The sequence below is a fragment of the Filicampus tigris genome, chromosome 18 (assembly GCF_054856515.1).
Source record: "Filicampus tigris isolate MCC_2025a chromosome 18, RoL_Ftig_1.0, whole genome shotgun sequence".
NCBI classification, from domain to species: Eukaryota; Metazoa; Chordata; class Actinopteri; order Syngnathiformes; family Syngnathidae; genus Filicampus; species Filicampus tigris.
This window is the reverse complement of record NC_141234.1, coordinates 12,625,832-12,651,363: the sequence shown is the minus strand read 5'-3', so window position 1 is coordinate 12,651,363 and position 25,532 is coordinate 12,625,832. Positions and strand designations below refer to the sequence as shown.

General features: G+C 42.8%; 2 protein-coding genes across 2 annotated transcripts in view; both read right to left on the bottom strand.

The window, feature by feature from the left end:
- The window catches only part of gabbr1b (gamma-aminobutyric acid (GABA) B receptor, 1b), a 179,029-nt gene extending 161,442 nt beyond the window's left edge, over window positions 1-17,587 (bottom strand). Inside the window, exon 1 of the mRNA XM_086014658.1 lies at window positions 17,298-17,587. Within this exon, the coding sequence (XP_085870784.1) occupies window positions 17,298-17,364 (67 nt within the window). The 5' untranslated portion in view covers window positions 17,365-17,587. The remainder of the gene's footprint in view (window positions 1-17,297) is intronic.
- LOC147132604 (uncharacterized) lies at window positions 1,786-2,836 on the bottom strand. Its single transcript, XM_086015306.1, has 2 exons — window positions 2,466-2,836; window positions 1,786-2,367 (listed from the first exon to the last, which is right to left on the bottom strand). The coding sequence occupies exons 1-2, from the start codon at window positions 2,792-2,794 to the stop codon at window positions 1,950-1,952; spliced, it is 747 nt and encodes a 248-aa protein (XP_085871432.1). The 5' UTR covers window positions 2,795-2,836; the 3' UTR covers window positions 1,786-1,949.
- Window positions 17,588-25,532: the final 7,945 nt, after the last annotated feature.

Here is a 25,532-nt window from a genome sequence, read left to right as displayed (position 1 = left end):
TGAAAATGTCTGGCAGTGAATGAGTTAAATTGCCTTCCCCCGCACTCAACCAACGAGCAACCTCCAGCACAAATCTCAAATGAACTCATGTTCAACGCTGTGATGTGCGAAATGCAGAGTACGGACACCTTTCAAGAATTTGTTCAAAGTTTCAAATAAAGATGTTTCTATATCAAAAGACACATTCCTCACTGAGGTTCTTTCTGACGTTGCATAGCAAAACTGATGTTTAGGAGTTATGGAGGAGGGACAATGTTATTAGTTACGCTGCATGCATTACCATGCGGCAGGGAGCAACTGCCATCTTAAACGAAAGAGGTTTAAATTGATCCTGGACGTGTGAATATTTACAGGGATTAGGATTACTCAAATAAGCAAAAAGCTCTTTCAGGAGGCACAGCCAATTAGAAACCCGCGTTGGTGCTGTTGAAAGTAACAGGTGGACAACAGGCTACAAGATAAGATAAGATAAGAATGCCTTTATTGATCCCACAGTGGGGAAATTTTCGTTGTTACAGTAGCAAAGATATAGGTCACACAGGGGCGGCGGCATAATGTGGCCATTAATGTATAACATTGACGGCAAACATTTAGAATCAAACCTATGTAGATATACGCAGTAACATGTGTATATACACATGTGTATACACACCAACCTACATCTACATAAAAAATATGAGGAACACTCATTTCGGCCTGTACATAGTACAGAGGAAAAAATACTCTAAGTGACAGTGCTGCAGTGCTGTAGTGAAATGTAAGGAACAGCATTGGATAAAAATAAAACTAGACTAACAGTAGTGGGGAATGTTGAGTATTGCACGGTATTACAGTAGTGGGGAATATTGGGTATTGCACGATACGAGCTCAGGTGCAGGACTGCACAATTGCACTAATGACCGCCAGTTTGTAGAGACTACACAATGTTCTTGTTAAAGAGTCTGACAGCAGCAGGCAAGAAGGAACGGCGGAATCTCTCCTTTGCACAGCGAGGGTGTAACAGTCTGTCACTGAAGGTGCTATGGAGTGCTGTTAGGGTGCCCTGGAGGGGGTGGTCCGGGTTGCCCAGCATTGATGACAGCTTGGCCAACATCCTCCTGTCCCCCACCGAGTCCACAGAGTCCAGGGAGCAGCCCAGGACAGAGCCGGCCCTCTTGACCAGTTTGTCCAGCCGCTTCTTGTCCCGGGCCGAGACGCCGCCTGCCCAGGTGACCACTCCCTGGAAGATGACCGATGCAACCACCGAGTCATAAAAGTTCCTGAGGAGTGTCCCCTGAACCCCAAAAGACCTCAGTCTCCTGAGTAGGAAGAGTCTGCTCTGACTCTTCCTATAGAGGGCGTCTGTGTTGTCGCACCAGTCCAGTTTATTGTTCAGATGAACACCCAGGTACTTGTAAGTTGAGACTCTCTCAACATCTGTTCCCCGGATATTCACTGGTGCAGGTGAAGAGTGCTGGCGCCTACCGAAATCCACCACCATTTCTTTGGATTTCCCCGCATTGATCAGGAGGCGGTTCTGCTGGCACCAATCCACAAAACCCTGAGTAAGTTCTCTGTACTCCCGATCATCTCCGCCTGTGATGAGGCCGACAATCGCAGAGTCGTCAGAGAACTTCTGCAGGTGACAGGTAGGGGTGTTGTAGTTGAAGTCCGAGGTGTAGAGGGTGAACAGGAAGGGAGCCAAGACAGTTCCCTGTGGGGCCCCCGTGCTGCAGAGGAGCACGTCAGACACACAGTCCTGTGTTCTCACATACTGTGGCCGGTTTGTGAGGTAGTCCTGGATCCATGTGGTGAGGTGGTGCGCCACCCCCGCCCGCTCCAGCTTGTCTCCCAGTAGGGTGGGCTGGATGGTGTTGAAAGCACTGGAGAAATCAAAGAACATGATCCTCACAGTGCTCCCCGCCTTCTCCAGGTGGGAGAGTGAAGTGTGGAGGAGGTAGATGATGGCATCATCCACACTGATGCCAGGCTGGTATGCGAACTGGAGTGGGTCCATTGAGGAGCTCACCAGGGGGCGCAGGTGGACAAGGACCAGTCTCTCCAGGGTCTTCATCAGGTGAGACGTCAGCGCCACCGGTCTGAAGCTGTTGAGCTCCTTCGGGTGGGGGGTCTTTGGCACCGGGACCAGGCAGGATGTTTTCCATAGCTGGGGGACCCTGCCCAGCTTCAGGCTCAGGTTGAACATGTGCTGGACAATTCCACACAGCTGGTCTGCGCAGGATTTGAGGAGCTGGGGGCTGATGCCATCTGGACCCGCTGCCTTCCTCGCCTTCATCTTCTTCAGCTGGTTCCTCACCTGAGATGTTGTGAAGGCCAAGGCTGGACAGGAAGGAGTGGTGGCTATCTGGTGTAGCTGGGAGCTGGAGTCTGTGGAGAAAAGAGGGGAGGGGGTGACACGCCCAGCAGGAGGAGTAGGTGGAGACTGCAGCAGGAGAGACTGAGTGGAGGCAGGCATCTGATCGAACCTATTGAAAAAGAGATTCAGCTCATTTGCCCACTGCAGGTCCCCCTCAGTCCGGGTCTTGGGTTGTCCGTGGCCTGAGATGGTCTTCAGGCCCCTCCAGACTCCCCTGGCGTTATTCTGCAGCAGCTGCTCCTCCATCCTCTTCCTGTAGGACCTTTTCCCCTCTCTGATCCTCCTCCTCAGCTGGCGCTGCACAGTCCTCCGCTCCTCTATGTTGCCTGACGCAAAAGCCCTCCTCTTCTCCTTCAGGAGAGCTTTTGTGTCTGGTGTGATCCAGGGTTTGTTGTTGGAGAAACACCTTACTGTCCTGGTGGGTATGGTGTTCTCCATGCAGAAATTTATATAGTCTGTAACAGTGTCCGTTAGACTACTAATGTCTTCCCCATGAGCATCGCTGAATACTTCCCACACAGTTGTGCTGAAGCAGTCCTTTAAGGCCTCCTCGGCCTCTCCAGACCATCTCTGAACCGTGCGGGTCACAGCTGGCTGCCTGCGGACCAGAGGTTTGTACACAGACTGGAGAGCCACCAGGTTGTGATCAGCTTTGCCCAGCGGGGGGAGAGGCAGTGATGTGTATGCCTCCTTGGTGTTGGCATAGAAAAGGTCCAGTGTTTTATTGTCTCTGGTGTGGCAGGTGACATACTGTGTGAATGAAGGCAGAGAGGAGGAAGGGGAGGCATGATTGAAGTCACCAGAGATGAGTACCAGGGCATTTGGGTGCTGTGTTTGTAGCCTGCTCACTGCTGCAGTCAAGACATCACAGGCTGTGTCGCAGCTGGCAGCTGGTGGGACGTAGACGGTCACCGCGATCACGTGACTAAACTCTCGCGGGATGTAGAATGGCCTCATGCCAACAGCTAGCAGCTCAATATCCCTGCTGCAAAGCTGCTCCTTAATCGTGATGTGCCCAGGATTACACCATCTATCGTTCACAAACACAGCCAGCCCTCCTCCTTTCCTCTTTCCACTCTCCAGCGTCCTGTCCGCGCGTATGATTTGGAAGCCGTCCAATTCTACGACCGCGTTCGGCGTTAGCGTTGTTAGCCACGACTCCGTGAATAGCATCAGGCTAGCCTCCCGGAAGTCCCTCTCGTGCCGGGTAAGCGCCGCTAGCTCGTCCATCTTGTTGGGGAGCGATCTAACATTCCCCATGATAACAGACGGGAGGACGGGATGGTATCGTCTCCTCCTTTCCCGGCGTTTAACCCCCGCACGAGATCCCCGTCTCTTCCTCCTCAGCTCACGGGGGATATCGGGTCTCGCCCCGGGAGCCGGCGCATGGTTAGCACGGAGTGCTAACAGCTGATTCCGGCTGTAAACAATGGGGGCTCGGCTCCGAGCCAAGTCGCCGGACACGATCGCGCAAAAAATAGCAATCAGCAGCAGCAAGAATACCGCAGTTTGGGTGTCCATTGCTACGCAAGTTACGACTATCAATTATACGAAAAAGGTATGAGGTAGAGTAATATTAAAGAACAAAAACACACGAAAAGGCTCACCGATGAGCCGGAGCTACTGTAGCGGGCTGCCACTCGCGCGGCGCCGGAAGTCAAGGTCTTGGCCCCTCACAAAAATGGAAATGTGGAGATGTTGGATAGTCCAATTTTTTTCAACATTGGTACCATTAGGTGGTATAGGCAGTAGGGATGTAACGATTCACTCAAGACCTGATTCGATCCGATTTTCAGTTCCCGATTTTCGATTCGATTCAATTTTTTAAAAAGTTGCTACCATGCTCGTCTCTGTGCACTAGTGTGGTTCTGCAGCCATCCACATACACAATGATGTGTGGCGCAAAAGCATCATCTGATCGACACATTCAAAATGTGCCTTGCCTCTGGAATGAAAAAAGGTTTCAAGACATCATTTTCTCGATCAACTCGATTTTCGATTAATCGAATCGAAATCAAGGTTGCCAATCAAGGTTGCTGGTAACTGCTAACTTACACTGGAGACGTAATCGCATCACTTCATCATTAACATACGAGTACGTACATGATAAGTCATTGTCACAGGTTGTCAGGAGCTGTTTTTGCGCCACAGAACAGGAATTGGATTGGGGTGGTTTCTACTATGCCATTGTTGCCCTCAAAACCCACACTGTTCACTATGAAGAATTTCATTATCATAATGTGAAATGTTAATATATTTCATATCTTGACTCAGTACCTAGGGCCCTTCATCCTTATAGTGCCTGCGCAGCAACTCCAGGAACCTCTGAGAAAATACGCACGTGGCGGTTTTGATTCACTAGCAACCTTTGAGCTCAAGGGCCACATTTGGTTTATAAAACTGACACATAGGCCAAATTGACCCTTGCACACGTACCAACTTCTGTTCTGGCTTCGGAAGACTGATTGCCTGTTCTTCTGTATCAAAAGACTAAGGCATCATTGACATAAAACTCACGGCCCACAAATCTTCAAGCATCATTGTCATATTCAGCCTAAGACACAGCCACAAAAAAGGAGGCTCTGGTTCGGTTCACACGGCAGGCAAATGCGACCCAGATCGGATTTTTTTTGCCCATATGCGACCTGTATCTGATTTTTTTTATGACTGTCCGAACGGTTCAATTCCGATTTTTTCAAATGCGACCTGGGTCGCTTTCATATGTGGTCCTAGATCGGATACGTATCCGATCTTTTCCAATGCGTTCGCGGTCTGAACGGCCAGGTGTATGCGACATTGACGTCATCCGGAGCACAAAATGTGCTCCACGCAGGCAGAGGGAAAGTGCTGGCAGCAGGGGATCGAATCTGCAAAGCTGTTTTGAGTAACACTATTGACTTTTTATTTTACTTTAATTTAATCCCACTTGAAACGTGAAGCATAAAGTGGACATTTATGGCGATCGTAGTAATTCAGCCACGGCTCAGATAGATTTTTTTTTTTTTACGCACGGTTATGACGTGACGTCATCGTTAGTGATGTCTTCATGAAATGAGATATTAAACCCTCGCCTCATAATTTCTCCCAAATGCTATTTATTTCTACCTGCTACCTAATCGCTTGACTGTATAAATGCCCCGACACGCTGGACCACATTCACTTCCGCAAACACAACGTCGGAAGTGACGTCGTCTCTTCTTCTGCCACATGCGGGCCACTTTAACGACGCACGCGTTCATATGGCAGACAAGACCGAGGTCGCATTTATAATGTAATACGAACGCTTACACAAAAAAAAAAAATCGGATTTTTTCAAAAGATCCGAATTGAGCATTAAGACCTGCGGTGTGAGCCTAGCCTCTGTTTCCAAAGACATGGAAATGCAGTGAGGTGAAGTTATTGTTTCTGAACCACTAGGGATGTCACGATACCCAAATGTCATGGTACGATATCACGATATGAACCTCAAGATACGATAATTATCACGACATTATGGGGAAGTTGGCGATGTATAAAAAGCTGACGATACTGTGTAAAAGCTCACAATGTTGTATAAACAAATCAAATTTAAAAAAAAAACCAATCACAATATTCTGTTCTTGTACATAATAACAGCATTCACAAAGAAATAGGCTTGGCCAGTCATGCGCTCCTATTTGCGCTTAGCGTTGGTCTTAAAAAAATGTGGCATCACTGCTATTAACAGAGCTAGGCATTTTACAAAAAAATTGTGGTCCATTTATCACCTTCTGCCTACAGCCGTAGATACGCTTCCATCATCAGTTTATCCGCCATTTTGTCCGGCTGGAAAAAATAGTGCCCGCCTATGGGTTGGTCCGTCTATGATTTTAAACCTTTCCATTAGCGTTTCCGACTACAAACTGCGGGCGACCGTTTTTTTCTGACGTTTTTGGGGGGGACTGACTAACGGACCAACGGACTTCTTACGGACTAACTGACGGACTTAAATGACGGAATGACTGACAGATTGACGGACTGACGATTACAATTTAGTTAGTCACGAAAAATGACAAATGAACAGAAGAATGGAGTAAAATGCCACCTGTGCTGAAAACGGCGTAAACCAACATGATGTCAAGGATTCCTGAAGGATTTTCTTCACAATGACACTAGGTCCAGTTTTTGGCGCACGGCTAGCTGAAGGTGGCTCGAAAATTGGGAGCACAGCCTCGTTATTCAGAGCCGGGAGCTTTGCGTCGGTTACTGTAGCCCATTTTTTCCTATTGTATCACACACTCACTGTAATCGTTTGGGTACTTAAAGTGTGCATTGTGATAGTGTGCATAAGTGGGGATATTACAAAGGTCCACATACGTTTTGGTGAAGATTAATCACAGCTTTCTGACATCAAGCGAGGAATGTTTTTCTATGGAGAAGAAAACACTGTAAACCCCAAATATGGGGCGATCGTTTTAATATTTTCAGACGAAGTGGGCATGAGTCCATATATGCACAGAAATCTTGGTGATGATAGGTCGTAGTTTAAGGACATAAAATTTATTTTGAAAAGTGTTGAAAGTTGATATTGGGCGCGCCATTTTGCTTATGAGATTGCAGTTGTGCACTAAACGAATGTGCAATACTTGACGGCGCCCATCTTATGTCATCCACTGCACATCTGCCATCATCCTTTCCAACTTCAGCTGGTCGCTTGCTTGGCCTGAAACCAGAGCGGGCGACATTGTCTTCTTCCGCTTTGATGGATATTTCTTTACAAATGCTCTCTTTTATATGTCCTCCGTGGCAGCACGTTGATGCCGCTCACTTTCCCGGGTTTCACTGCAGGCCTTCGCTGTGAACTTCAAAGCCAAGTTCCAATAAACCAGCCTGAAATGTCACTTCTACCTTTTCCTCTTGTAATTCGTCAACAGGTGCTGGAAAAATTGTTCTACTTTGAGTTGAATTTCTCTTAGACAATAGCTAACGCTGGCCTGTGCATCGTCAGTCTTTGCTTTTTTGTTGAAGCAACTGCCAAGCTTGTTCTTAAAGTGGATGTTGACAATGCCCGAGAGGCTTGGAATGAATGAGATGATTTTGAAGCTACAGAATAATTATCTTGATTGCTTTCCTCTTCGATGATCTTTGATGATATTTGATTTCATGCGATGCGGGCATGAAGGCTTTGCTACAGCCACTTCGTTCTTGTACAATTTCCGCAAGATATCTTCTTCTCTTCTGCTAGCTGTATTTCAATCTTTTCACTCTAAAGGCCTGACTACAGTTTGTGCTCGCTGGCCAATCGGTTAAACTGTATTGCTCCCAGTTTGATCCGTCAAAGGTCTTGCATCTCGGAGATATGGACAGTAAGGCTAAGGGAAAAAAAAAAAAAAAAAGTCAACCAACTTGGTTGTGTCAACCACAAAAAAAACCTGTGAAGAATGGATGAAATGATTAATAGGATAATCAATTCTAGAAAGATTCGCTTGTGACAGCCCTAATGTACAGTAATGTCCAAGGACACTGGCTGTAGTGAGTTTTGCTGATTGGAGGAGACAAGGTATTCAAATCCTGCTGTTGCCAGTGTGAAGTGGGGCCCGTTTGACAACTGTTAACTGTCAGTAAGGCAGTTTTATGTTTGTTCAGTTAATTACATTTAATTGAAGTTATTTGCTTTCGCTCGAGTTTGACACCCGTGTTCTAAAGTGACTCTTGGTGAACGGCAGAATTGTGGGTCTTGGCGGTGAAATGGAAAAGCATTTTGGTTTAATGCTTTGCACTGAAGCAATCAGATCTGGAAGTTTTTGCTGATGGTCAGGAGCAGATGTCCATTTTTCGGCACCTCGTCTCCAACTTGCTCACCTCGGCCAATGGAGATGCAGGTTCCATCTTCTTCATAATTTGAACGTCTTCGATCGTCTTCTATCGTCTTCTCCATGTAGTTTAGTTGTTTTTCAGTGGACGTTGAAAACAGGTTAGCTCATTCACTGCCATTGACGAATTTACTCGTTTTTTTCCAGCCATTCAATCCCAGGAATTTATTTATATATATATTTTTTAATTCAAATGTTAGTGTAAAAGAGGGTCTGAAAATCTCTCCAGTAAGGTGGTTGATAGTGTCAATCAGGTCAGCAATCTTTTGGCTAATCCTAGGTCATTTTTATCTGTTGCTCTTCCATTCCTCTTTAATGTGAAAAGGACTCTGAGCACTTACTCGCTTTTGCATCAGAAATCAAGATTCTGACCACTGGTTTTCATGAAGCTTTTAAACTTTTTTCCCTACACCGCCGTCTCGGCACCTTCGAATCCCCACATAGCGAAGGAAACTTGAAGACTCTTGTTGATTTCCTCATGAATGTGTTATTCTTTTCCTTTCGGTTACTGAACATTGCAGAGCATTCTTTCCCTTCTATTCATAAGTTTATACCAGCTGTGTTTGGTTTTTTGGGGGACTTACTGGTGCATGAGAAAAAAAAATAAGCAGCAGTGAAAAGAACAGTTGACAATGAAGACAAAGGAGCTCAACAACGAAAAAGAAAACAATAAACCCTCCTTCAGTAGCAAGTTAAAAAGGAGAATGAGTCCGTTGAAGGAAAACATTAAGAGACACGGGAATATTAACGATGAACTCTGTCAAAAAACAAAACGGGTGATCAAACATTTATTCCAGGACATCGCTTCATATTTGTTTGTTGATTTGAACTGCTTTTAATAAAAGGAAATCATAGCAAAACTAATAGATTAAACTCAAGTAGACTCAAACAAAACTCCTGAAACTTTGATGACATGAGAGAAGTGCCTTTGGCTGAAGGTTAGTGGAGCAAAATTTGTAATACTGTCACTGTGCGAGGGACAGTCTTAAATGCTGAATGTCGCCTAATGACAAAAAACTTTGATCAATAGTCAACAAAACCCTCTTGAAATCTCTACTTATGCTCACTTCAACCTCTGAATATTACAACAACTGCCCCAATGCTGTATATCTGATTTTATGGAAAATAGGCCTTATCCTCTCGCATGATGAGGAAAACGCTTTGACCATAAAATCTCAAATCTTGTTCTGATATTTTCAGAGGTCGATGTGGGCATTAGTAGGGATGTCCATAAACATTCTGGTCACGGTTTATTGCAGTTTTCTGATGTTAAGTGACGTTTTAGACTGTCCTGTGTGCCAGGCTACCGCAGTTTCCTCAGCTCTTGTTATTTACATGACATACATATTTTATAGACATATCACGTTTTGGAATTTGGCAGAACGTGTTGCACCTCGCTGGGTGTTCCAGCGGACTGAGGATGTTTTGTATTACTCGTCCCCGGTGCACCTGACAGTTTGGTGACAGAAAATAAATTTGACTTTAGACCAGGTGAAACCAGGTCTAAGTTGTGGCACAGGTGGTGAAACACAATTTTGGTGGATCTCCTGCACAGTAGGCCGTGAGCCTCACCTCTACTGAATTTAAAGGGAATGAAGGGAGCCGCTTTGATTGGCCTGGCATCAAGTTGGTTGTGTTCACTCCCACAACGGCGCAAATGTCTATTTATACTTGCGCCCATCTATGAAAATGCTAAAAAAGGAAACTGCACCCATGTGCACATTTAGGCGGACGTTGCGCTAGGCTAGCACTGGGCACAAAACTAGGGCCTTCAGAGTTTATTCAGATTCAAATTCGCAGTGCACCTTGATCGTGAAACCAGATATGGAACTTATTGCAACGTAGTGATAGCGTAGCGATTTAAGTGGCACGCGTTTCTGGCTGCTACGTACAACACAATAGTTTGACATCAATAATAAGTAGAGACTGTTTCATTCTGGAATTGATTGTGTATGGAAAAAATGCTTTAAAATTCTAACAAATTAGAGGTCAACTGGTGTCACTGAACAGACTGTGCTCAACCTTCAGAGCTCTACTGCATTTCCTTTCGATTCTGATTTATATTTTTAATCACTTATCGTTTTTTTTTTTTAATGATGTTCGATTACTCATTGTTTACACAGCTGTTAACTTTAATGGTCCACCGCGCTGCAGTTTACCGAATGCAATAAATATAACTGCAATCTTTCTTTAATACCAAGCTGTCTGATAGGAGGCGGCGAAAAAAAAACACCAAATCCCATTTGTCAATGTTTATTAGTCACACTGCAACTGTTGGAGGTTGTAAAGGAAGACATTGCCTCAAAGTGAAACATACAATTGTTGTGGGCCAAAAGGGCTAACAGGGAAGGAATATAATGAAGGCCTCGCAATAAACAATAGGAAACACTAAGCGGTGAAGACAGCGATAAATCTGCACTCGTCCGTGCTACTGAGAGACTGTAAGTCAGCAGGAAAGACCCATACCACTATCAAGAGGGCTGCAACCGTTGTGAACACGTATTTTCCCTGTGGCAGCGCACAAATCTTAAGCAAGCTAGCCAGTGCCGCGAGCAGAAACTCATGTGGGGGGAAAAAAAAGAGAAAAAAAACATCCTGACTTTACAAACTAAAGCTGACAAGGAATGGAACCATTTCCTGGCATGGGAGAGGGACAAAGGGCACAACCAAGGCCTGAAGTTTATCTCCTAAAGTACCTGCAAATATCTGAGGATTACAGCCTACAAGAAATGAGAGAAGTCTTCAGCCCTTTCCATCTCAGGGGGCAAGCACTCACACAAAGTCGGGATTTCATCTAATCAGCCAGGCCACAAATAGTCCCGTCATATTTAATTAAACATGTCAAAGCAATTTAATCATTTCCCCCTCTGGCGTTCTCTTGTTTATTAGTCTTTAGATATTCACTTTGAACTAAAAATGTTTCAACCCCGCAGGTGATGTCTCGCAAATACAGAGCAAAAGTACATAAAAACAGCCAAATCGCAAATAAATAAATAAATAAATAAATAAATAAATAAAACGTCAAAATAAAAGGGAGGCAAAGTATAGCATGCTCTTATAAGACGGTTAAAACTAACTCTTTCTCGTTTTTGCCTAGGAAATTTCCTTTCCTATCCTATCCAAGCGAGACAGGATTTAGCATTGGTTATACCTGACCAACCTTTGTGAAAGGATATTACCCACAATTCTTTCCTCTCATCTTATTATAGTATACTTATCGCTCTCATATATATAATGTCCTAGCCCACATATTGTAGAGTCTACTATGGATTACGGAGGCATTAGTCAGTGAACTCACGTTTATTAACTCATTCACTGCCATTGACGAATTTACTCGTCTTTTCACAGTCCAGCTTTTCAATCCCGGGAATTTATTTATATTTCTTTTCAAATTTTTTCAAACGTTACGGTAAAAGTGGGTCTGAAAATGTCTGGCAGTGAATGAGTTTGCCACAGCACACGCGTTCCCTCACGGTCACTCTCCATCCGCACACTTGCGACCACGCAGGGAGTTTAGGAACTCGAACATAGCGGCACTCAATAACAAAACATGACATATATGCCACAAGCCTTCAACGGCAACATATAATAATAAAACACATCGTGAATTTTCCTAATTTTTCTCATCAGATTTTTCTACATTTAAAAAAGAAAAATGCTTGGTGCCCAAGAAGAGTGAATTATGTTTTCAAGTATCTTCTTGTAAAAATGTTAAGCTTACAGTATCAGCTTGAAGTTGCTCCATTATTTATAAACATGTCAGGAATTCTGGTACAAGCTGCAAAGTGAAATTCAAGTTGAATGTACTATTATCATAATTGTCTATTATTAATTTGTACATACTTTAAAGAATTCAAGCTGTAAGATAATGATGGTAATTAATATAAAGAGCAGCTGCTTGCTGGTGTGATATCCCGCGATTTAAATATGATCTGGTTAGTCGACTAATCGCGTAAAGCAAAAAAGTACAAAATGAGTTCTTGCCAACAGCCGTCCTTGATTGGTCATTTTTATGCACGAGAGCCCTTTACACTGGAAAAAAAAAACATTATGTGGTTATTTTACTTCAAACCCTTTGCTGTTGGGTTAGGATAGTGGATCTTTTATACATGCTTGAAAAATGTATTCTCAAAATTGAAATATATTAAGAGCACGTATTTTGCACGGTTTCACGATTTGGTCTTTATTCAAAATAGCATTTTGTCATACATCTGGGAAAATAATGTGTCTTCACATGACCTACCGGCATATTTAAAGGTTAATAATGTTTGCTGTTTGTATGTTTATTTAGAAGCAGCTAGTAAATCTATACTATTTTTGCCATTTCTTCATGCCTCTATGATTGAGGTCAGTTACTATTGTATACAACAATTAAAACAGTCCCCCCCAAAAAAGACGTTCATTTCTACAGTGTAAGATGGCTCACAGTCACTGTGGGTTTGGAAATGAAAATTATATTTGACTCTTAAATATTGACAATCTGAATAATTACTCTTGCTCATCATTCAGATTACATAATTAAAGATTGGATAATAGATAATTAAATTCATTGATTTCAACATAATTCATGCTTTATATCTGGTATTGAATTTTTATTTTATTAGTATTTATTAGATTCCCAATGCCTCTTGAATGGGTTCTTTTTACCCCCCAAAAAAAGATAAATTAAATGGGGAAAATAGTCAGTACTACATGGCAACCTAACATCTACATGCTGTTGGATAATATATATGTAAAGTTCTTGCCAGTTGCTACTTTTAAAGAGGAAAATGGCAGCTTTGGTGTGTGGAGGTGACAGAAGGTTTGTTTAATATATAGTGCTTATTCTGTGCAGGGATGCAGAATTACAAATTGAGTGCTAAGAAATGTCACCAAGCGGAAAGGTAAAAAAAAATTTTTTTAAATCCTACCAACCCAGATATCATGTTAGTATCGCTGTAGGGGCTGGGGAAAACTGCAATCTGAATGCACACATTGCAACGTCCTCCCTAAACTGTCACTTTATCATGGTAGACGGTTTGTGTGTCCCAATCATCCAAGGTGCTATGTTGTCTGGGGCTTTGTGCTCCTGGCTGGGTCACCCATGGTAAACAAGTCCAAGGTGACAAAGAGCAGCTCAAAAGACCCCGAGGATGATTCCAAATATTAGAAGACATTTTCACTTGGCCGGTCACCAGAGGGAGATGGAGATGCACACCAAGAGAGGCGTCGAGGTTGGCGCCCGTACATTGGGGTTTACCGCCGTGGACTGGTTTGTCTTTATACTCCAATCAGCAGTACAGAGTACCCACCCTGAGGAGGGGGTGCTGGAGAACGCTCCTGCTGGGAACTGCATTGTTCTGCTGGGGGACTTCAATGCTCACGTGTGCAATGACGGTGAGACCTAGAAGGGCATGATTTGGAGGGAGGGTCCCCTTGATCAGAACCCGAGCTGTGTTGTGTTATTGGACTTCTGTGCTTGTCCATAACGAACACCATGTTCAACCATACTGCCGTTCCATACACGCACTTCCGGACACATCAGGCCACAGTTCGATGATCAACTTTGTGGTCGTGTCATCAAACTTGTTTTGGACACCACATCAATGAGTCTCCTTTTAGCACCTTCCAGGACCTTTTTGGAGCTTTATGTGTCTTTAAGGACCTCGGAAGCCTCGCCGCATTTAACATTCCAGCACCATGGACAGCGCTAAATGGTTAGACGCTAATCAGGTTCACTGTTCAGTTTTTTTTTTTAGGTTTGTCGAAGTTGGTAGTCGGAAATGCTAACGAAAGCCCGTTTAAAATGATAGTCGGACTGGCCTAAAGGCGATTACTATTTGGTCCGGCTGGACAAAATGGCGAACAAACGGACGGCGGAAGGGTACCCCGGCTGTAGGTGATAAACGGACTATGAATTTTGAGTTAAATGCCCAGCTCTGATATTTTGTGTTACATGTGTCATTCTGTGATGTCACAGATGTTGCCAATAGTGATCCATATTAAACAAGTTTTGTCTTTAAAGGGAAAGTCAAACCAAACATATTTTTTTTCAAGAATATGTTCTATGCAAGCCCGCAAGTTGAAACAAAGCATTCTGATAAATGCATTTCTGGAGTAAGAGTTAATGTTGACTGAAAATGGCATCACAACTGCTCAGGTAACGTAACGACCAAGAACGGCTCAGCTTCAGAAAACAGGCCAGCCGTGATTGGTTGTTACCTGAGCCCTGAGCAGTTGTGATGCCATTTTCAGTCGACAGAAGTGACAAAATGGCCGCCCCCTAGCTAAAAAGGGGTGGATTTTGCTGCTTAACTCATATTCCGCAATATTAATCAGAATGCCATGTTTCAACAAGTGGGCCTGCTGGGAACATATTCTTAAAAAAATATGTTTGGGTTGATTTCCTCTTTAAATACTGTGAGGCTTCAATCTTTTAGCAGATTAGCACACAATGCTTGCCATTCTTCACAGAGCAACGTGCATATCTTAAGATGCTGATTACCCAGATTCCCATTAGAGATTGCAACTTTCAAATGGAAAAAAAATGATAAGAACTACCAACACCACCAACTTAATCCGTATTATTTGTTGTATTTTCAAATGGAAATCAATGCATAGACATTTTTAAAAAATACTTTTTTTTTTTTATTTACTTTTTAATCTAATAATGAGTTACGCATCTTACAGTATACAGTCTTGGATGAAAACAGGAGGAAAAAGTCATAAAATTATTAATCCACAAATATGACTTAACATTAGATATTAAAAAACATATGAAGAAAATGAAATTGAACGTGTTGTCAAATGGGAAGAGGGCAGTCACTCCTGAGTTTGAAAGACCAAAGAGCATATCATCGCTGTCCTGTGAAAAACACTTATGTCCAGTTTTTTCATACTGTGAAAACCATTTAACATCCTTTTTTTTTACGTAAATGGGGTTTCTGCATTACAGACATCCTATTAACGTGATTTTTTTTTTTAATTACAAAATTGCACATGCGTATTTTTCACAGGACAGGGACGATATGCATATGCAGGCAAGCGTTTACCAAATGTTTGATAGTCGCTTAATATTCAGCTCTTACACGCTCAAACTACGTTTACATGAATAAGCAGACAGAGTGAGTGCCACATTTGAATAACCCAATTTAAAACGATGATGCACAGACGTCGTGACTCAAATAGATGTAATTTCCACTACTTCAGAGAAGGGGTAACCCAGGGGTCTTATTCGGGTCTCTAGAATTTTTGGTTAAATATTTCAGCAGAAATAAACAAAAGCTGTTGTTCAGAAACACTGCCTACCCATTATTGGTCTGTGAACGAATATCGTCAAAATATCCTTAGAGTATTTTGACAAAAATAGAGATTTTTTTTTTAGCCCATATCACCCACCCCCTAGCTACATTTCCTGCAAGGCTGCTGCAATGAGCATTTTCATACTAGTGCACAAAGTGCAGTGTCATAAGATTATCATCATGAACTCCATTTTATTAGCTCTATTATTATTATTATCGTTAAGATCATGTACAGCTATAGGTTTATGGGAGTAATGTGGCTTTCTTCACAAGTAATCACATAGTTTTTGCTGCATTTGTGCAAATTGTTGAAATAGATTTGGACTTCTTTTTTTTTCCACAATTATTTTTTTTTTATGTTTTCCACTTAAATTACACGTTGTCATTAAATTACACTATTATTTGCTTGGAAAATCCTGACTAAACTAAAACATTTTTCTCACACGTGAATCATTTTGAATCATTTTGTTCTTGTTAAATCACTAATTTGAGTAAAATTAAGACGGTTTCCTATCAAATTGTGGCTTTAATCATAACTTCTTTTAAAACTATTACCATATTCTGGTAAAAGTGTGACAATTCTCATAAATTAAGACTCTTTTAAAATGACACCTTAATACTCATAAAATGAAAACTTTATTCTTGAAAAACATTGACTGGTCCCTTTTTTTTTTATTGCAGCTTTAATACTAATTAATACTATATATAATACTATAATTTTGCACAAGTGTTTTAATCTGACAGTGTCTTATAAAATTTAACAGAGTATAATACCGTGTTGGCAAAACTGGATTTTTTTAATACAGCATGTATTCATTTGATTGTGAAAGTGCACAAAATAAAGTATTACATGCCCAAATTGTACAGCTTTTCTGGGGATTTTACCTCCACCTAGGCTGGTATGTTACTTACACTGCAATTTTTTTAAGTGATTCACTGCTATGTTTGTAAGTGATTAACGTCAACATAAAATTCCTGCAAAACTACAGTAGTTTTCTTTTCCCACATTTAAACAGTGCCAGAGCTGTTGTTCATTTTTCTATGAATAATGTACAGACTTCAATTACCATATTCAGTCATGTGCAGTTAAGTGGTCATCTTTTGGGTGCAACTGTAGTTACAGAACAGTAATAAAAAACAGGACTAGTCAGTCAGTCAAAAGCAGAGAATACCATTTGTGTTAACCAATGAATTAGTACTACTCGACCACAGTGGCTTTCTTCAGGTCGGTCACACCAGTCTACATTTCAAAGTGGGGCAATTTTCTTTCTTTGGCTGTTCCCTTTCAGATGGATTGTAGCTATTAGAACCATATTGTAATCTGTTAATTGTCTCATTAAACCATTACCAACTTGTTCCTCACTGCTTCACTCACGTTGACGTCGGCTGATATGTGTGTGTGTGTCTGTGTGTGTGTGGGGGGGGGGGGGGGTACGTACACGTTTGGAAAGCACGTCACAGTGTAGAAGAGCAACACCCACGCGTCTGCATGCACTGCATAGTGGGCTCGTTGTGGCGAGAGCGCACGTGTAAGTAAGTGCTTAATCACAGCGAGCATCGCCGTAAGAACGCCTTGAAACCCAACACGTTTCAAGTGCGAATGTGCTCCTATACGTCTGGAATATCGCAACACCCGTATGGAACAATCGTCTGACTATATAGCGAGTAATATATATTCTGTACATCACTAGAAGATTAAGACATTAACTGTAAAACCAAAACGCTATGAACTGTGCTTCAAACGCACTCACCTCAATACTACTGCTGAAAAAAAAAAAAAAATCTAAAGTTCGACACCCAGCAATTGTAATGCAGCAGAGTTATACTCACAAGTAGCAGCGGGCGGCCGTATTAGCAGATTGCCATCGATTGAGTGAAGTGTCGTCCGTGCCGGCATTGAGAAGAAAAGTGTCTCCCGTGGACAATTAGTAAGGAAAGCGGTTTCCAGTCCGAACTCGTAGCGCGCGTGCTTCGTGGCCCTAATTCAATCCTGTCAGCTCACCGACTGTTGTTCGGTTTCTACAAAATGCGCCTATGAAACACACACAGTCACATTCACACAATAATAAACACTTGACAGACACGCACACACACTCCCACGGCGTTTCACCACCGTGGAGCTTCTGCCCGCACCCCCCCCCTCCTTTCTTTCACCATAATCCCTCGCTCACTGGTGACGTCAGTGCAAAATTCACCCGCAGATAGATATTCAGAAGGGTGTCAAAAATATTACACAGTAATGCAAATAGAACACAAAATCCAAAAGCAAACCAATTTTAAAATGATTTCATTGCGCACAAGCAGGGGCGTTTGTAGCCTGGGTGGCAGGAACGGCAGTTAAGCCCCGGCAGTTAATGTGTTTGTATTATTTTAAAATTATTTTTAAAGACCCTATAAAAATGAAGTGTTATAATTGCTATTAAAAAACATGCTTACAGAGTATTTAAAAAGAGAGAATTACCCCCCCCCACGTTTAAATAACCCGATTGAAACGGGGACGCACGGACGTCATGACGCAATTTACGTCATCTCATGCTTGTTACTTGCTTCCATCAATAATACGCATTATACTCATGTCACTCAACGCACGAATGAATGAATAAATTAAGTATTTAATCAGGGAGCGCCAAATGAGAGCTAACTCTCTTTTCCAATGACATCCTGAAGACAAACAAAATCATCAGGTGTAAACATAAAACAATTACGAAACAAAATATATACAAACCTGCAAACAGAATGCATGGCGCCCATTATAAAATACTCAAAATGATTATAGAGAATCAAGGTATTCACCTGGAGCTACGACCAAAAAATATTCCATTTGAATGGTGAAAATACTCACTCCAAACTTTTGGGATACATACATGAAGTAAATGAATAACTTAAAGCTAGGCTAATCAGATCAATTAGCACAGGGGTGTCGAACTCCGGTCCTCGAGGGCCGCTGTCCTCCATCTTTCCATCTCTTCCTGCTACAACACACCTGTTTCAAATGATCAACTCATCAGCAAGTTCTGCAGGAGCCTGATCTTGATCCCGATCATTTGAATCAGGTGTGTTGGACGAGGAAACGTCTAAGACATGCAGGAGGGCGGCCCCCGAGGACTGGAGTTTGACACCCCTGATAGCAGATACAGTAGTTTTTTATGAAGAAAGGCCTAATAAATAAACAGAGGTGCTCTCTTTTCACAGCCAAGGAGGTCCGACTGACATTGTGGTGCAATTTACAGTGATGGGTCATAAACCCATCACCAGTCATAAATCTAACAGCAGCATGATACATTGCATCTAGTGGTTTGAATGCAGTGTGGTAGCATGCATGCAGATTCATAAGTGACATCTGCATAGCCCAAAACTGATAAAAATGTAGCTTGGCAGATGAGATTTATTTCTCTAAAACGCTGCTAATAAAGGCTTCAGTTTCGGTTACATGTGCTTTCCATGTTTTTACTTTACCATCATTTCCGATGCTCAGATAACATCAAACCACTGCCAGCCATCGGCAGTGCACGGTGACATTAGGGTCCCTTTGTACAGGGGCAACATCCACGCGTCGAATGCACTGCACAGTGGGCTGGATTGTATTTTGGAATTGTTATGCAACCCTCCAGCATTCACACAGGTGTCTTTTAGAGGAATTGCATTTTTTTAGTCTGTGTTGTTATTTTTTTCACTCCCTTGTTCCACCAATCCAGTTTTGCCTTTTTTACCCTACAGGTTAAAAAAAAAAAAAGTTCAACTGATGAAAAATCCATCCATCCATCCATTACCTGAACCGATTTGATTAACATGGTAACAGGTACTATGTACATCATAATGTGTCAACTTGCTGCTCAAACAGCTGTCCACTCACATACATTCGACATTTCACATAGCCTACACTTAATTGCCAATGTATTGAACTGTTTAGTGGGAGCCTGCTGCCGTTTTGACACTTAAAAGTTTTACTTTTAAGTTTTGCTTACCTTAACCAGAATCCCGTGTCACATTGTTGCCAAAGGTACAATCCTGGTGGATTAAAATGCTTCCTAGTCCTTGTGCAAACCCAAAAAAGTTACCATTACAATAAATGAATGTTTTGTACTTTAAATTCATCTTCTTTTTCTTCTTCTTCTGTCTTTTAGCGGTTGGTAAACAACTTTTGGTGCATTTTGCCACCTTCTGAAATACCGTTTCACAACCTTCTAACCCTACTCTTTCCAAAAATAAAAATAGAACTGTAAAATTTAACTCACAAGAACTTTTCTGTAAAACTGTCTTTGTATTGAAAGCTACTTTATTACTTCTTAGCTCCTTAATTAGTCGGCCTGACTAATTCATGATTCTCTCTTTGGTGCATACCACCACCTGCTGTACATATACAGTCAATGCAGTCTGGGTCGCGTTTCCGTTTCTCATCAGCAAAACGGGCGTCCGACGATGGATGTGAAGTCCGTTCAGACTTGTCCAGGTTAGTGATGATTACATAGACGGATGAAAATCCACTTCCGTCTGTGCCTAGTCCGTCTTTTTTTTTTTTTTAAAGTTTCACAACTATCGTCTAACGTCAGCAAAACGAGAGTCCGTCAATGACGGACAGATGGACCGGTCCATCGGTCAGACGGAATGCCCATCTCTGGTATACGGTAAAGTATTACCATTTTATGGGTTACTTCCTCTATAATCTGTGTAAAACCAGAAGTATCAATTATCATCTGTCATCCATAATTGGTATATTGCTTGCGTGAGTCACCAAGTCAGCCGTGAGTTCAGTAAACCATCTAGAAAGCCAGAGGAAGGGCCAAGGAGACAGTAGATAAAAAGATAAAATGGTAACAAGGCTGTGGATCGCATAACGAGAACTTTCAAATGTTTTAAAGGCATTGATAGAGCGAGGGCTAAGTTTAAGAGCAAATTCAGAAATAAAGGGTTACATCCCAGCCCTTCTTAAGAGGACGTGTAACATGTGAACTCATAAAGTTTGGAGGAGAGGCCTCATTTAGCGGTAAAAACTCATTTGGTTTTAACCAGGTCTCGCAAAGACAAATCATGTTAAGATTATGGTCTCTAATGAGGTCATTAACTAAAAAGGCTTTTCGAGGAGACTGACCTAGTATTCATCAGACCGAGTTTCAAAAAAGTAGGCTGATCTGAGCTTTTTGCCATGACAAGATTCCTAGCCGTAATATTTATACGATTGGGTCGCCTGGGTGCCATATTGTACTTTGAGCGACTATAAGCGTGGCGGGAGGTTAATATCATAGGAATCTGATAGTTATTTGTCAGCTTGTGAGTATTATTAGGAGCGAACACCATGTCATCGATAAGACTGACCAAGGAAGAATGCTTCAACTCATCGTGCAGCACCACCTCAGTAGAAAACATGTCAGTATGCAGAGCTGAGCACTTGACCCTTTTTTGCCAGTCCGGCCGCAACCCTCCACCCTTGACCTGGGTTCCCTTCTGGCCGCGACCCCCTGCCCTTATTCATAAACATTGCCACTAGTACATTACTACTTACCCAACTGCATGTGCTTACTTCCATTACGAGCCCCGGGGTTGGTTTTGTCGTATTGTGTAATTATTTGGGTCCAATAGACGGCCAGAAGTCGCATTCAACAAGTTATTTATTTTCCACACTTCCCTTCGTTCACGGCCTTCAAAATAAAAGCATACCAACAAACCACTATATACACAGCAGGTTTGCTACTGCGTATTTCCTGAAGTAGAACACGCCGGAAGAAGTGCATGAACTCCACCTTGATGTGGTAGCGTCATACTTGAGTGCTGCGAGCAGCTTAATATACTCCTGGACACAAGTTGCTTAGAAACAGTTAAGTTCCAAGTCGGGGGGCGTCGCTTCAAAAAGAAAGCGACAACAATGGATATCGTGCCTGCTACAACCATAATGGGACCAAGATGACTAGACGATGCATTTAATTTTATTGCCAAACTAGTTTGCTTTTGCAGCAGCAACGAGCTGCGTGCTTGATGCTCGCTCCTCCTCTCCGTGTGGAAAACGGTATGTCATCGCAACATGTGACATAATGGACCGATCAGAGCAGCAACATTTCCTGATGTGTGCGTGGCATGTGTTGCAGACCTGTTGCCAACAGCACAATGCTTCGGTCACGTGAATCAATGCGGCAGTTGTTGCTCGCGCAGAAAAAAAAGCCTTTCATTGAGTAGGCTGAGATGAAATTTGGCCGCCTCGCGACCACATCAAACGCATGAGGGCCGATTAGTGGGCCGGACTAAAATCTACTTCCGGCCATGCTTAGTCCAGCCATTTTTTTAAATTTGTCACCCAAAGTCCCCCCCCGCCCCAAAAATGGGCATCCGGCCGGGCCGGAGGGTCCGACCGGTCCGGCCCAGGGACAGACTGCCCAGCTCTGACAGTATGTAATGAAACATCAGATGTTGAATCAGTATGTAAAGTGCAACGCTCTTCTAATGTACATAGGAAGCTATGTGGATAAGAGTAAGAGTCTAGCATAGTACTAGTTAGCGCTAGCCTTTCAGACGCCACAGCCCGTTCTTACAGGCTCGCTAATCAACTGTAACCCGGCCTGCTCTAATGCGGGCTGTCATGGAAGCCTCAAACAGTAACATATGTCTCTAGAAAGAGTGATGGCACCTTACCCAGGTAGGGTGAAAGCCATCCAACATCAGCAGGTCGGATGGGCCCCAATTATATACAAATTGTAATTCCTGCTTGCTTCAAAAGCTCGCCAGCCACTGGTTAAGCGGCAATAATATTCTTCCTCTCAATCCTCTCATTGCCTCTCGCAGGCAACGGACCAGAGATATACCCCATGCCGACTCATCTTTCTGGTGACATTACAAATCCTAGCTTTGTCCTTTGTAACAGTGACTTACATCACTGTATCCGAGTAGCTAGTGTTGTTAGCCTTTTGCTGGTGTCTAGGCCTGTTGCGTGCTGGCTCCCCAAGACTAGCTTGAATGTCGCGTGCTCTGGCCCAGGGACTGCACATTACTGTAGCTGGGTTTTTAATCTTAATGTTACGAGTGATGGAGTCACCTTTTGCTAAAGTGCGGGAGCCAGTAGACCGAGGTGGAATGAGACTAGCTTAGGGGCTAAATCTGTTCTGCGTCTGAACAGGCTCCCCGTGATTAGCAAGCCGCTTCGGGCTAGTGCGAAACGGGCTCGTTGGTCGGCTACACAATCCACTCTATCTGTTGTGTCTGCCACTACTACAGTTACCAAATCATTCTGCGCTAGCTGACGGACACATCCCTCTAGCAGGGAAGGCCTCTCTAAGAGAAGGGTGCAAGTGGTGCACAAAGCCATAATTACATTTAATCGACTAGTGACATTGGGAGTGAAGACAGTTCAAGAAGCCCCGCAATGGTGTGGCCGGAGCTAGTAAAAATCGACGATTCACTCCTTGCAAAAATTAAAAATCATCCCCAAAAAGTACAAATATACTACGTGAGTGAGGGGGATTAGAAAAAATGATAGAGATTGTCTCTTCGGCAAAGTGGAAATGGGTTAAAAAGAAAATATAAATAAATCTGATTCATCTTGTGTAATATCAACATTAGTTTGGTTGTGCCTATTTACATACACGGATGGATGGATGGATGCATTAAACAAGTACCTATGTTGTACTTTTAATGTCTTCAAGGAAGAACAAACTGTGCTTCCTAGGAGGCAGCGTTATTTGACACATTGATCATTCAATTTTAGAGCTCTTGTGAGAATTACTGGCACTGAAAATCTGGATGTGGAAAAAAATCTCAGAGTACTGCTGCTGCTTTTCTATTACAAAAATCTGATGTGCCAGGCATTCCCAACAAGAGCTTTTATTTTACTACTGCTGGTTTAACTCTGCTCATGAGAAATGTTGGCAAGATTAAAAAAAAAATACACTATAGTCACCACTGCTGTTATAACTAGATAAGAAAATATGCATGTAACATCTTCAGCATGAGACCAATCTCATGCTCAGGGAAATGACATTTGTGTTTGCTTCCTCAGTATGTCACTCAACTCCAGGTAAAAAGTGGAAAATGGATAAATGGATGTGCTGTTAGATATACAGTAATAGGAGCTGTATTAGAGTGTTGATTGGTTGACAGAAAGACAGAGGCTTCAAACCCCTTGGTCGATAAATTGCTGAGGCCCGCAGCTGTCTCTGCATCGCTGCGATTCACTCATCCTGCGTGCCAGAATTCTGTGACTGCTAAAGCTTCGATGTGACAGCAGTCAGCCGTCTCACACCAAGAAAATCGACTGTTTTGCGTGTTCCCACTGCTCCTTTGTTGAGAAAACGCTGCAGCATGAGGGTCATGTCTCTCAGGTGCACTCTGCATGTTCATTTATCAGAGCCCTCAGACCCATTCAATGGCACATGCTGCTCAATCTTGTTTTTTCGCTACTCATATGTGTTTTTCAAATTGCCTCCAAAGAACCTACAAAGTCAAACAGGTTCTCCCCCCACAAAGTAATGGGAGTACGACTAATCCATTCCACGGTCAAAGTGTCATCTGAAAACTTTAATAACTGCACAAATCAGTTGGAAATTTTGGGGCGCTAAAACCAGTGTAAAATTAGCCCACTGTTAATGTTAAATGTTAAAACAATAACACATGCAGTGTTGTTGTTTTGTTTTGTTTTTAATCACTTATGAGCTAGCATAGCACAGGGTCATGATAGCTTTCGATGAAACGCAATTCTTAAAGATGAAATCAACCCAAACATATTTTTTTCAAGAATATGTTCCCAGCAGGCCCGTTGAGACACGGCATTCTGATTAATATTACGTTTGTGCAATATGAGTTAAGCAGCAAAATCCACCTGTTTTTAGCATCTCGGGGGGCATTTTGTCATTTCTGTCGTTTTGATGTCATTTTGAGTCGACAGACGTGACAAAATGGTCGCCCCTAGATATGGCTAAAAACGGGTGGATTAACTCTTATTCCACAAACGCAATATTTATCAGAATGCCTTGTTTCAACGAGTGGGCTTGCATAGAACATATTCTTGAAAAAAATATGTTTGGGTTGATTCCCACTTTAAGTGCCACCAAGTGGAAGGAAACATCCCAATCATTTTTTCTCAACCTCCCACTGTGCACCGGTTGTATGGCTTGGCGTAGGAGTCCACAGAGAAATGGTGGTAGTGCTAGACCCCCCCAGGTGAACCAAAGGGTCGCCGTGTGATGACACCATGATAAGAGAAAGAGGTGTTGCCGAGCTAAGTTACTACAGCGACGGTCTGTAGCAACAGGAGCAGGCGAAGGGGGGCTGGTCAGGGTTCGCTAGCCGCGGTGCTAACAAAGCAGCATTTTCAAGATTGAACACCATTTCCACCACATCTGACAGCTGCAAGTCATTAGGAAAAAGCTTTTTTTTCCTCCTCTATTTTCTCAGCTTTAGAGGTATCACTAATGTGCTCTGCCAAGTGGTCTCGAATGACTTTGTCTTCTAATCGTCCAATTTTATACATGCTAGCCAAATACTGTGCTGGACAGACTTGCCCGACTGCTGCCGACGCTGGCAAAAGATAATCTGCTGGACAATAACGCTCTGTGGGGAAGCAAAATATTTGGCCAACAAGGCAACAGTCTTTATCAGTCCCTCGGATACGAGGGTATGAACAATGAGCTGACCCCCGCTGTGTAGGTTGTGGATAAGCATAGCAGTTAGCCTCGCAGCGAACAATGAGCTGACCCCCGCTGTGTAGGTTGTGGATAAGCATAGCAGTTAGCCTCGCAGCAATAGGAACATCTTCAAAGATTCATACCATCAGGCAAGAAAAGGAATATGGGCAGCGGTTTAAAGTGAAACTCCAGATTTGTCAGCTTTGTTATGTCCCATAATAACTGGACAATGACTGCGCTAACACCAGTCTGGCATACACTAATATTAGCATGCTTGTTTTATTTGTATCTTTCTGCTCATCTTACAAAGTTCAAGTGATGATGCCTCTGTTTGAGCGTCCATCATTGACGCCAGTGTCGGTGTTAGTCAAATTTTACTGGGAAGGTCAGGCTTGTATCGTAGCCCGATCTGGGAGCCGCATACTGTATCTTGCCAGAGTGGGAGTAGACGCGGTCTGGG

Coding starts and splice junctions, on each gene's coding strand:
- LOC147132604 (XM_086015306.1), bottom strand. CDS start 2,794: ATGGAGAACACCATACCCACCAGGACAGTAAGGTGTTTCTCCAACAAC. Junction 2,368..2,465: donor CTGAATCTCTTTTTCAATAG/GTTCGATCAGAT, acceptor TTTTCTCCACAG/ACTCCAGCTCCCAGCTACAC.